A 13,052-nucleotide genomic window follows, 5' to 3' on the forward strand; every position below is an offset into this window, starting at 1 on the left:
AATTAAAATATTGATGTTTCAACCCAAACTGGTTTTCCTCCCTCCTCCTTGTTTGGGATAAAACGTTGTTTTGATTATAAAATGGGAACATTTATCATTAGCTACAATGAGCAGGCTATGTTTTTTCAGAAAAAAAAGAAATAACACAACCAAATAAATTACTATTCCCACAACATCTAGGGTCAATATTATTGACAATATTCATGGTATTTGTTATGTTTTTCTCTGTCTTGAATTTTTGTCTGGAGTCTGAAGGCTGTCACATTTAATCTACATATTATTAATCACCTCTATTATCATGACTGTGAATTTGACACAGATAAACTGATAAATGGATAACTTATGAGAGGGACACAGGGAGTAAATTAGATAGAGCATTGGGGGGGGGGGCTGGGGGGAGAGAAAATGAGAAAGAGTCTACTAATGGGCAACGTTAGATGGTGTGATGATGACGTCTGAGTCTGCCGCTCTTGCGGAATAGAGACTTTCTGTGCCAGTGCCCCGTGCCCGAGGCCGATGAGGGCACGGTGCTGCCCGTACCTGCCCGTCCACGCTCTCGGTGGCCATGCACCGCCGCTGCGACAGTGAGAGGATCTCCCGCCGCCTCGGCGTCTCCATGCGGCAGCTGCAGAGGGGCAGCTCTGGCACCGTGTCCGTCTCCGAAATCTCCGCCCCTGAACACTCACCTGCGCACACAAAACGCGCAACTCACCCAATCACCAACAGTACTCTGACACAGTATCGTTATTATTGCTAATAGTAATGCAAGCCTGTTAGCATTTGCATTGTTTGTAACATAGCATATAGCAGGGAGACTGAAATCAAGTTTAAGCCCACAGAATGAAGCCAACGTGTGTCACAGTTAAACCATGGGAAAGTATTTTGTTGGCTCTAACTGCATGCCAATGGAAACATTTTGCAGGTTGATTCCTAAACCTTGATATGTCCAGCCACACTACTGACATGTATGCCAAATGACAGCAAGCATGTCCCTTTTGAAATTAATATATGAGTATATTTGGGTTTTAATGTTGTCTTGATCAACGAGCAAGTGCAAGACAAATTTCTAGCAACTTCTGTTGATATGGTAACTTCCACCGGGGGACAGATTTATCTCTGGACATTACCTAGAGTTTCCACCAGGGGGCAGTAATCCTTGAATCCAGACAGTACGCTGAACTCAGAATGGATTACAGACTATAACTCAATGGTGGAACAGCCAAAATTAGCCATCAAAGTAGTCATCACTCAAAGCAGAGGTCACCAGTCATGAAAAAAGTATGCACTGCGCACCCCCCCAACACACACACACACACACACACACACCTTCACTCTGGCCAATGGGCATGTTTACTCTTCCACCTGCGGTGAAGCATTTTGTTGCTTGACAGTGACACTGACACTTGTAAAGAATAAAGATTTATCCTATACCAGAAACCAGGATGCAAACCAAACCACTACATTACATTACCTTACGCTAGAGGTATTTACTGTAGCTGATGTTCTTATGCAGAGCGACTTGCACAGCTTTTGAATTTTTACATATTTAACCATTTATACAGCTGGTTTATTTATACAGGTTAAGTTCCTTGCTCAAGAGTACAATGGCAGGGTCTTGCCTGGGAATGGAACCTGTAGTTTTTTAATTACATGCCGATATTTAATCATTAACCAATTAACCAGCACCACCGCCCACTAATCTGTTCATCATTGTTCCCAGGACTAATAAAACTGGGTTAAGACAGACTGCAACCAATTCACCCATTGATACCAAAGCTAAACTAAGGAGCACCATTTGTTTACATGTCTAGTCCACTGCACACCAATGTATAGATATATCACCCTCTGTCTTAGAAGATTATCCATACAGGAAATTGAAATGGGAAATAGGGTGCTCTCATTGTCACAATGTTGTTCACAAACACTGTTGTACAATCTGCACCATAAGAACAGCCACAGTGTTCACATTAGCATGAGTCTGTTAGGAATCTACTGAACCAAATTAAAAACTTTTGCCAACAATTAAACATAACTACGACCACCAGGGGGAGCACCACCAGTGTTGGCCTTTGGTATGATTGCAAGCCCTCCTAGTCAGTTTTGACCTCATCCTGGGCTACTTTTCCAGTTCCAGGCGCATTGCTGTCTCACAAAGAATATGCAATCCAAGAAAAAAAAACAGTTCCAGCACAAAGCTGAATATATTAAAGTACAGATGGTTTTTTTTTTTTACTTTAATAGCTGATATGAAGGACCTGAGGGACCAAATTGAACAACTCTCATGGGCTAGGGAAGGCAAATTCAGAACGTGATGGAAACCCCTCTGTTCTTCAGCCCCAAACAACTGAGGACCAGGCAGTCATTAGTCTGAAATACTGCTCTCCTGACTCCTTGAGCAGAGCTATTTAACTGGAGGTCATCTGCCAAATGCAGCCCACCATAGACTGTTAGCCCCCCAATGAAAGAGATGCACTGGAAAAGTACTAACGTCATTCATTATAATAAAAAATGGCGTACTGCCCAACAGAGACAGAATAAGAAATAATACGAATACTTCAAGAATGAATTCAAGCTGTTTAAACAAGCACACAACAGATGTATAATACTATACATCCATTTACAAGTAATAAAAAAGGAAAATGTGAGGGAAATGTTTGGTCCATATTCAGCATTTGAAGAAAGAATTTTCCACCCATGAAAAACCAGTTAAAGAAGTGTCCTCTTGAGTATATGCCACAAGTCACACTACCTCTTGTAAAGTGCACGTAACACAGCTCTCACACACCACCATGTGTGTATGTGCGTATTAGATGGCTCTCACAGTCTCCCGTGTGTGTGAGTATGTGCATTCACGTTTGTGCATGTTTGACTGCCCTCACAGCCTCCCTTGTGTGTGTGTGTGTGTGTGTGTGCGCGCGCGTGTGTGTGTGTGTGTGTGTGTTTGTACATGTTAGACAGCTCTCACTGCCTCTGCGAGCGTGTGTTTCCCACCTTCCTGTTGGGCAGAGAACAACTCCTCCTGGGCTTTAAGATCCAGGGAGTCCAGCGGCAACTCCGTGTATCCATTATGAATGTTCGCCTCAGCCTGGGACTCTGGTTCTGTGAATCCATTATTAATGCCTGCTTCAGTCTGGCCCTCTGGCTCGGTGGATCCATTATTAATGTCTTCTTCAGCGTGGGCCTCGGCGGCCGGGCAAAGAGACAGAGCTACAGAGAGAGAAAAACAGGGATGCAGCAAGAGAGGGTGTGAGAGAAAAACAAAATGAAGACCCATATACTGATCCTCACCCAGATAAGGACTAACCTTGACTAAGGAGTTCTGGAGCACTCAAAGCTGAGAAACACACTTTTCTTTATTGAAACAGGGCGAGTGACTTTACAAAGTCTGGGACGACTTCCCCAGAGTGAAACAGGCACTGCATTTCTGAACTCTGAGTGCTCCAGCTTTCGAAAGCCTTCTTTATGCACCTTGCACTGTCCTGGCAATGAAGCACCTATTTAGTCCTCTTTTGTTAGCTGGGATGAAGTGCTCTGGCATTATTTCACTCATTTAATTACTGTTTATGCCATTCATTTGGTCCAGGATATTTTGTTATATGTTCATCATTTCAGATTATATTTTGGCAACACGTTGTTGCACACTTACCGATTCCAAGAGTAGTAACTATAATTTTTATTATTGGTCTTCTATTTTTTATTTATTGTCTTATAAAACTTATGAATGCATGCACGTTCTTTGTTTTGTAAGTTGCTGCGGATAAGAGCACTCGCTAAATGAATGATAATGCAATGCAACGCAATTATGATTAAGGTGATGATGACGTTGATGTTGATGATGTTGATGTTACCTGAGAGCTCCTCCGTCTTGCCATTCATCTTCTCTTTGCATTTCCTTGAGGGCCGGGGGCTGTCACTCGGTCCGGTCAGTTTCAACGGTTTATTCAGCCCAGTCTCCGAACTCTGACAAGGCACAGTGGGGGAGTGGGGGGTGGGGGGGGGGGTGGGGGTGGGAAGGACAGAACACAGCCAGTCACTGATCTAGTTACATAACGCAGGCTTCAGTATCACTCTGATAAAAAAGCTATTGATTTGATTACATTACATAAATATTGGCACTTGGCAGAAACCACAATGTTACCATGAGAAATACAAACAAGCAGCAGAAACACAGAAAAGATTCTGTCAAATTATTTAAAAAAAACACATCATTACATTACTATACTACTATCACAGCAACTTCTAAAACAACCGAAAGAAGTGCTGAAGGTAGACAGCTAAGTCTGGGGAGTTGTGGGCCAGTCTCAAGAGGTAAGCGTGTTCAGTTTGCATCAGAAGATCGAAAACAAAAAGATGCGGCTTGTGTCTCGTCCAATAGAGGCTCGTTTCACCGCCAGAGATATTTTTTCCATTCAGACTTCCTTTATCTGTCAGATCAGTCTCCAAAGGAAACAGATGAGAAGCAGAGAATACTGATACAATCAACAAATGTTCCTGCTGTCTCGCTCCTCGAACACGAGCAGTGCTACCGAATCGAGTTACCGCATTAGGGTCTGATGTAAGTCTCCACAAGCTGAGGTTTTCGGGAAGAACGGGGGGGTATATCAGACCTTATTTTTGCCCCTCAGCACACTGGAGCTGCTCTGCCTTTAATGGCTGCCTTCAGTGGGAGGAAAGTTTATTCTTTGCAAGGGAGGCAGTTTTCAGTGGCTCACCAGATCGGAGTCATCTCCCTCCACTTCCCCGTCATCGCCAGACTTCTCCCACTCCTGGCCTTCCGCCTGATAAAAGAAGACAAAAGCTTCTAACTTCCTGTGAACCCTGCGGTACCCAGGTCCTTACTGACTGAGGCCAATACAGATTTCTGTGTCTGACTTCACAGGGCTCTTAATGCCAAGAACAGAAGGGTGTTCCTGGTATATATACCACAGTCTCCCTTCTGACCCCTACACCTGAGCATCTATTTGCTCTCTGGATTTGTTCTTCCAGAAGTCTTTCCAGCTCACATTCCGCCAATGGGAGGACGCTGCCAATTACTGTTGTGCAAGTTCCACCTGTCACCCTCAGATTCCAAAAACACGCTATATAAGCAAAGTACAGAATCATAATCATTACATTTCCGTTTAACACACAATGCATTATTTGAATTATTCAGCAGCAACAGCATTACTTCAGTCAGCAACGAACTCCAGCACAAGCATGACTCTGCTGTGGGGTGGGGCGGGGCAGGTGGGGGGAGTGTGGCGACCCGGTCGAGGTGTAAGGCCAACCTGAGCGCGACTTTCAGCTGCTTCGTCCTCCTCTCGCGACGTCACGCTCGCCGCCTCCTCCGCCCCCGTCCCGGGACGGTCGCCGCCCGCCTGCGGTCCCTCTTCCTCCGAAGCCTCGGACTCCTCCTCGTACTCGTTCTCGGCTCGCTCTCCGTTCACCTGAGGGCTCCCCTTTCCGACGGGGCAAAGAGGTGAGAGGTAAAAGACGGGCCTCGGTTCAGTTTGCGGGAGACTCAGGACAGCGACGCCTCACGCAATGCAGGAAGCATGCGCGGGGTTAATGCACACGGGGACACGCACTTTTTAAAATACGGAACATTTGTCATTTCCCAAACGCATGATGAAATATCTCACAGCAGCAGTTATATGTCAATATGGCGAACTGCAGCAAAGACAAAAATGGAATTGTTTAAATCTAAGCAAACAACCTAAGTGGTAAATCCAGAAGCCAAACTAACTTTCTAACGACAGGTATCTTGACTTCTTTAAAGTAGTTTTCATTTAAAGTGCTTTACAACTTTAAGGAGGTAGTTGAAAGGATGTAGTACAATAAAACATTAAAATAAATGTTGTGTTTTGTTTTCATACAGGATTGATTAAACAATTAAGGCCTAGTGAGGCAACCCATTACTTCTGGAGGATGCCTTTTCAATTAGCCCACCTGTCGCCTTGTTTATTTGGATAAAGCACTTGAACAAACCATTGAACAACCTGATGCTGAATCTTTTCACCGTATTTAACCTCACATCAACCCTCAGAGATGACATCACTCTCCAGGCCTTCGTAGCAGTGCACTGGCCTCATTCTGCACTGTGACGGCGGAATCGGTTCAGTCCCTGGTCTTACTTGCGCAATTGCGGCAGCCTGCCCGTTGTCCTTGAACATGTCCAGCAGGGAGCGCTGCTTCAGTGTCCTGGGTCGCTTGCGAGGAACGAGGCTGTAGGTCCCCATCTTCCTCTTCTTCTTTCGGGTCGCAGCGGTCGCTGTAGGGGAAGAGGGGCGTTGAAGCCTAAAGAACTCAGCAACATCCACCTAGGTCATCATAGGCCATTCTAAAGTAATGCCCACACAATCCATTACGTTGCAAACCAATACATTTCTGAACATGTCACGATGCCAAGAGTTAAACCTTCCAGGTCTTTTGTAATCAACTGGCTGTGACCTGGAGCCTGCAGTGCCTGGACACAGTTGGCCACGCCCTGTCAGGCGTAGGGGGGGAGTGAAAGTCAGCCAGGGTTCCACCGGATCCCGCTACGTTATACACTTCAAACAATGTGCCGGGTCCCCACTGGTTAGCAGCTTCTGTCTGTGACAGATTTCTCTCTCCTCCGAGTTGGCAATAAGTTCCCGTAGTAACGTGTGTCAAACAGTCACTGTCTCATGGACACAGAATACACATGGTCCAGCTGCAGTGCTACCAAAGAGAATTTAATGCATAGCGGGGACTTGAGGTGCACCATTAGCAATTCCGAAATGGGGTAGAAAAAGAAAAATGGAAGAAAAATTCAAAATAATAGTACGCAACATTTCATGAAAACGTTCAGGCCTCCAAATCTTGGGCCGCGCTAGGGCAAGAATCCAGCGGGATTCTGGGACAAACGCGAGGACAAAGAGCAACGAGCGCGGAGGAGACTGACCTGCCTGTGGCCTGGCGGGGACAGCGGGGGGGCCGGGGGGTGCAGGAGGGTCGGCGGGGCTCTGGGGCGGCTGGATTTGGGAGGAGGACGTCTGCAGCGCCTGCTCCGCCTCCGGCCTGCCCCGGCTCTCCTCTCTCTCGCTGTTCAATTCTTTTTGCTCCCTGTTCAAAAGCTTCAAGAAAACAACCAAAAAAAAAATTCAGTGAGCGCAACCTGATATATTGACTGGAAGAAGCTGAATGGCAATTTCACTTACTGTTTCAAAAAGATAGGGTTTGAATCGATAATAAAGAAACATGCTAAAGAAAATCTTATGTTTTAAAGGACAGAAGGGAATGCGCGGTCTTTTTCACACTGAGCGTGGAATTCTCACTGCTGAGAGCTGACAGGAGAGGAACATATGGGGGAGAGGCTCCATGAACTGACAGTAGAATAGAAAATAGGAGTAAAAGAAAAAAACAAATGGCATCAAAAAAAGAACAGATAAAAAGGGAAAAAAGAAAGACCTCAATGTTTATTCATGAGATCTTGCACAATTTTACAAATAAAATAATAAAAATATTTGTAAATATTAATAACAATATTAATTATATGTTTAATAACATATAACAAGAAAAAAATAAATATAGATTATGCACCTAATGTCACTTGATTCTTGAATTTTGATCACACGCATTGTAAAAAGGGGTTAAAAAAATGGTTATGAACTGCCTATTAAATTAATCTATTAATGTCAAGCTGATTAGCTGGTTTGAATAGTCCAAAGCAGTAGATGAAGGTCTTGACAGCACATGACCAGAGCATATCTGGTGTGGAACAGGATAGCATCCATTTTAGTTCCTTACCAGCTATGAGAATTTTCACTGAGCTAGCCAATTTGCTCTGCATGAAGATCCCAGCAGTGAGCAAATGATGAACCCGTGGGTCCTACAGGCAGGTCACTGAACTTGCCCTCATGCCCAAGGCGCTGAGCCAGCAGTGTGGGCCCATTACACCACAGCATCCTCCCGGATCACAGACCCAGCACAGAGAAATGCACCGCAGGCAGCGTTGCGGGTTACCTGCAGCACGGTCTGAACGGAGGCGGGCCTGGCCATCGTCTTCCGCGCGTGATGTACGGTGGCGGGCGGCAGCGGGTCCAGAGTCGCGCTGTTCTTCGCCTCCGACTCCGCCCTCGCCCCCTCGGCAGCCCCCGATCCCGCGCCCGCTCCTCCTCCTCCTTCTCCTCCAGGGCCTGGTTGTTGGACCCGTGCCGACGTGGAGGAGGGGAGGGCTTTGGAGGCGTGTCCCAGCAGAGTGGGGTCTGAGGGTGAGCCACTAGTCCTGCACAGGGGCGCCCCCCGGTGGTGTGTGCTGAGGTTAAGTCCATTGCTGTCGAAGGCCGAATCGAGGGGAGGGTCCTCTGATTCTACTGCGGCCGGCCGCGGGTCGGCGCTTTGGGGGTCTTTCAACACCTCCGAACTCTCACTGGTCCCTTCAGTGTCTGCCTCTCTCCTGGGCACATCACCTTGCTTGGCCACGCCCACCTTAGGTCCACCTGAAATTCAACAACATTTATGCTCACAAGCACAACAGAAAACAAGTCCGTAATTTAATCAAGGATAAATAGATTTTTAAATAATTCAAACTGTAATATTACCTGCCACACGCCCCCACCTCACCACCGCCCCCATCCCCTCCTGTCTGAGCTACACACCACTCCCCCCAACCGACTCACCTTGGTCTCTGATTCTGGAAGGTTCCTTCATCACCTTTGTTTTAAAAGGTCCCCCTTTCCCACAATGCCCCTGGCCAGACCTGCAGACAGAGGGACACACCAGTGTTATTCCCTCAGCAGAGTAGCTGTGGCAAGGGCTGCTTTAGTTTACTGATATAGCAACTCATTTACATGTACGAATCACAATACACACAAGAGAGCAGTGTATTGTTGTAAATGGGTCACAGGAGAGGAACAAACCCCATAGAAAAGAAGCAAGTGTGAATCACTGTACTGCACAAGCATAATAGCTGAGAAGGTCAAACTGTAGTAAGCAGGGAAGCAGTGACATTCATGCAATAAAAGGGTGGATTTTAAGAGCATAGAGACAAAAAATCAATTATTCCTCCCTGAAGAGACCCATCTGAATACTGGAAATCACAATAAAAACCCCCCAGAAATGATAAAACTTCAAAATGTTTGGTAGTTATGGAAACAGCTAAGGGCTGGGGGCAGACCTGACAGCAACATTAAGCTCTACCAAGTTTAACATACCAGGGACATGACAGTAAAGATTTCTTTGTGAGCACACAGCGTCCTGGGTGTGCTTTATTACACTGCCTCCTGAGCACTGTGTCCTGAGTGTGCTTTATTACACTGCACCTGCATCCTGAGTACACTGCGTCCTGAGTGAGTGTGCTTTATTACAATGCACCTGCATCCTGAGTACACTGCGTCCTGAGTGTGCTTTATTACACTGCACCTGTATCCTAAGTACACTGTGATCCACTGTGCCTAAAGTGCACTGCTTACTGAGAGCATTCACATTAAGCCCTGAGCGCACTGCTCTACTCCAGACCGTCGTTGAGCATGCCAGCCTCTTTGGCTGTAGGCCCAGAGCCAAAACCTGATCCTGTCCCCCACAGCCCAACTCCACTCCCCACAGCACGTAACCCCACCATCCCTTCATCTCTCTCTCTGCAGCTGTGTCACTGAGACAATAAGCTACCATTCGCATAACAACACACGCATCCGAGCACACACACATACACACAAACACAAGAAATGAAAAAAAAACTAACTATATGTGGCCAGTGTAAAGAAAAACCACATTACCGGATGACCCCATTATAGGATTGTACAAAACTATCCCATCTCAATAATAGACTATTTCCACCACCCAGAAGTCTCTATATTTTCATAACTGATGCCCATATCAGTCTCCTGTCACGTGACCTGCAGTCAAACATTTTACTATCAGTCCCATCAGGAACCGGAAAAAGACAGAGAATTATATAATTACATTATCTTACCAACTCGCAAAGTAGCGTGTACGGTGTCTCCCAAGTTCTATGACTCAGAGCCTCTCTTATGCAGTAAGATCCCAGGAACACAGCTGTAAAAATCAGAGCAAGAGAGAGCACAACATTAGACCAATGGAGGGCACAACCAGTGCACAAATACTAAGCATTGGGCTGTCATATAAATCATTCTGAGGAGCATCACAAATGAGCTGAGCTTCTCCGACTTCTCTGTTTATCTTTTATACTACGGTCTTCCTTAAAAGAAGGCCAATGACCAATGACACAAAACAGTATGACCTTGCCGAGCTTCAGTTTATGCGATAAGGGTTCACTGGCCCACAGGTGCCATGTTGGCAAAGAGCAGTAATGGGTAGTACATGATTTCCTCAGTTTTACGGACCTTTGAAAACAACCATGGCAAAATTAGCATTGAGAGTTGAGGAAAAATACTCCAGAGTGGCCTCTAAAGATGACCTTCAACCCACACACCCCCCCCAGCCAACGTTTTCAGAATGATTCAGAATTGACATAATTTTTAAACCTGCATGCCACAAACGCCTGTAGTGTGGAATCTGTGCACCCCGCCCCAGGCATGTCTGGCATGTCTATTGTGTTACATTATCCCATGGGATCATGGGAAGGACCAGAAACACTGCAGAACTGAACACAATCAACATTTCACAAACCTCTAGTACCACACCACCAAAGAGATACAACATAGACAAACTCTTAAAAAAAACTCAAAATCCCATGTGGCTCTCCAAACACAGCCAACAAGCGCCAGCATCTCCAGAAATATCCACCTCCTGCTCGGAACAGTGGAACAGGGAGTAACAGCAAAAAAATTCAGCAAGCTAAGGAATGCTGTCACAATAAAAGTCCCCTCCCACCCACCACACTTTGTTAGCCATCAGGATGACTGCTCATTCGATCTTCAAAACCCACTTCACTGCCGGACTGAAATTATCCTCCCCAGAGACGCACTGAAATATTACCAACCAGCTCAGGAGACAGTGGAAGAGCAACTTACATTTTTTACCAGTGTAACAGTTAAGCACATTACCGGTTTTTTTCAAGCCGCCTATAGCAGAAATCGCGCAAAACGGTAAGATAATTAATTACTTATCCATGCACAATATAGTCATAAATGGCACTGTATTCCAGGTTTTTTATTTTTTTAGTTTTGACTGCTTTCAGGTGTACAAGCAAAATGAACTTCAGTAGAATCCGCTGAATCTCCTAAAAGAATGAGACAATATACAGGGTGCAACAACTTTGCGTGCCACTCAAGCATCCGCTACTTTCAACAGAAACTGCATACCTTTGTAAATTTTGCCGGTTTTGTGTTTTTATAGCACAATTGCCAGTTCATTCATGAGGCATCTGCCGACTTTTAACACATAGCCTATAGAAAGATCATTATGCACTGTAATTGGACATAATTCCATGGAAATGTCCAAAATATGCGATAATGTTTTAGGATAATGGGAAATGGTTCAAGATTTAGCAATTAAGTGGATTCTACTGTATTTTTATTACAGGCATACTACGCAAGATCTTTACCTTGAAAATATAATAAAATAGATATGTTTTATAACCAATCATGTTTATGATACACTGGAAGTCTCTGTCTTAGCGCACATCGGCGGTATCAGTATTCCTCAGAATGTTTCTTCTTCTACACTCTTTTCTGTACTGGGAATGGAGGGTGTGGCTACAGAACCTGTGGAGTGGGATCAGGTTTCAGCAGCAAAGCGTTCAGCTAGCTACCGCAATGGCGATGAAGAAGCACAGCAAAGTCAAGCAACAAGCCGACAGGGCTCGTTCAAAAACCTGGTCAACCTGGGAATTGCTTTTCTTCTATGGCGACAGCCATGACAGGTTCACAAAGGGGAAGAAAAGTAACATGGAGTTGGCGTGTTTTCCGTGATTTTAAATACTGGACCAAGGCAAGGCTAAAAAAAAATCTTGTATAGTATGATTTTAACCTACACTGCTTTTGCCTATATGAGCAGATTGAACTGAGAAATAAAATTCATAAAAATGCTGTATGCTGTAGTGGGTAAGTAATATCAGTGGAAAAAAGGATGGTGCAAGCATTCTTTGAATGAATGTCCATCCATCTATCCATCGATCCATATCTATCAGGGTCACGCGGGGGATGCTGGAGCCAATCCCAGCATGCATTGGGCAAGCGGCAGGAATACATGCTTTACAGGTCGCCAATCTATCGCATGGCACACACACCATTCACACGCACATCCATACCTGTGTGTCTTCAATTAGCCTACCTGCATGTCTTTAGACTATGGGATGAAACCAGAGTACCTGGAGGAAAGCCCCATGGACACGGGAAGAACATGCAATCCCCACACAGACAGGCCCAGGGGCTGTGCACTGTGAGGCGACAGCACCACCCACTACACCACCGTGCCTCCCTTAATGAAGTTAAAAGGCTTTGAGTTACAAAAATAAAAAATGCATTTCAAGACTTATTGCAATTTCAAATAGGCCTACCACTATTGCTGTAGAATGCTGAAAAAATATAGCCTTTGGAAAAGTCACGGTCACACAAAGTCACCACCTAAGCCCTATTTTGAGCCAGGAAAAATCCTGACATACATATACAGGAATGCACAAATATAATCTGGCAATTTACCATCTTCCTTGTAGTCACTAGCTATCATAGCCCGACAACATGTTGCAGCGTTTGAATGCTATATGATATAAATTTCATTATGAAATTTAAATCAGTTTCTCACAGGTATATAGCTGTAAAAACAATAGCATTTTGACTCTAGGTTTTTGAAAATGTTAGCCAAAACAGGGCAAGGATGTGTACAATACTAGGCCTACATAAATTAAAAACTCTGATCATTTAAAGAACTCAGGAGTCCTTAATTAATTTCTACAATATTATTGTCCCCATGGACAGCCTATGTTAAAATTCCTGTTTAAAATATCCCAAAATTCCTGAATACAAGATAGCAACACTAGACCAACACACTGACCTGAGGCACACAAATGAGAGCAAAGCTAGGTTACTGGCAGTAACATTTATGTCAGCATTCCTGCCATCTAAAATTATAGGACATAATCACTGCACATAATAATATAAAGGGAAATTTTGGGAAATAATCATTGGAAC

General features: G+C 44.8%; 1 protein-coding gene across 7 annotated transcripts in view; it reads right to left on the reverse strand.

Annotated features, from left to right (window-relative positions):
- Nucleotides 1–13,052, reverse strand: part of ehmt1a (euchromatic histone-lysine N-methyltransferase 1a) — a 44,050-nt gene that overhangs the window by 16,468 nt on the left and 14,530 nt on the right. For all 7 annotated transcript variants that reach the window (XR_004761173.1, XM_035378878.1, XM_035378875.1 and 4 more), the window contains 10 exons: nucleotides 9,914–9,996; nucleotides 8,622–8,701; nucleotides 7,966–8,441; nucleotides 6,905–7,076; nucleotides 6,114–6,250; nucleotides 5,268–5,438; nucleotides 4,713–4,778; nucleotides 3,849–3,960; nucleotides 2,992–3,207; nucleotides 541–686 (listed from right to left, as the gene is read on the reverse strand). Coding sequence is in view for 6 of the 7 variants with exons in the window: in XM_035378878.1 (XP_035234769.1) it covers nucleotides 541–686; nucleotides 2,992–3,207; nucleotides 3,849–3,960; nucleotides 4,713–4,778; nucleotides 5,268–5,438; nucleotides 6,114–6,250; nucleotides 6,905–7,076; nucleotides 7,966–8,441; nucleotides 8,622–8,652 (1,527 nt within the window). In the remaining variant the exon portion in view is untranslated. The remainder of the gene's footprint in view (nucleotides 1–540; nucleotides 687–2,991; nucleotides 3,208–3,848; nucleotides 3,961–4,712; nucleotides 4,779–5,267; nucleotides 5,439–6,113; nucleotides 6,251–6,904; nucleotides 7,077–7,965; nucleotides 8,442–8,621; nucleotides 8,702–9,913; nucleotides 9,997–13,052) is intronic.

Source organism: Anguilla anguilla, chromosome 10 (assembly GCF_013347855.1).
Source record: "Anguilla anguilla isolate fAngAng1 chromosome 10, fAngAng1.pri, whole genome shotgun sequence".
Lineage (NCBI taxonomy): Eukaryota > Metazoa > Chordata > Actinopteri > Anguilliformes > Anguillidae > Anguilla > Anguilla anguilla.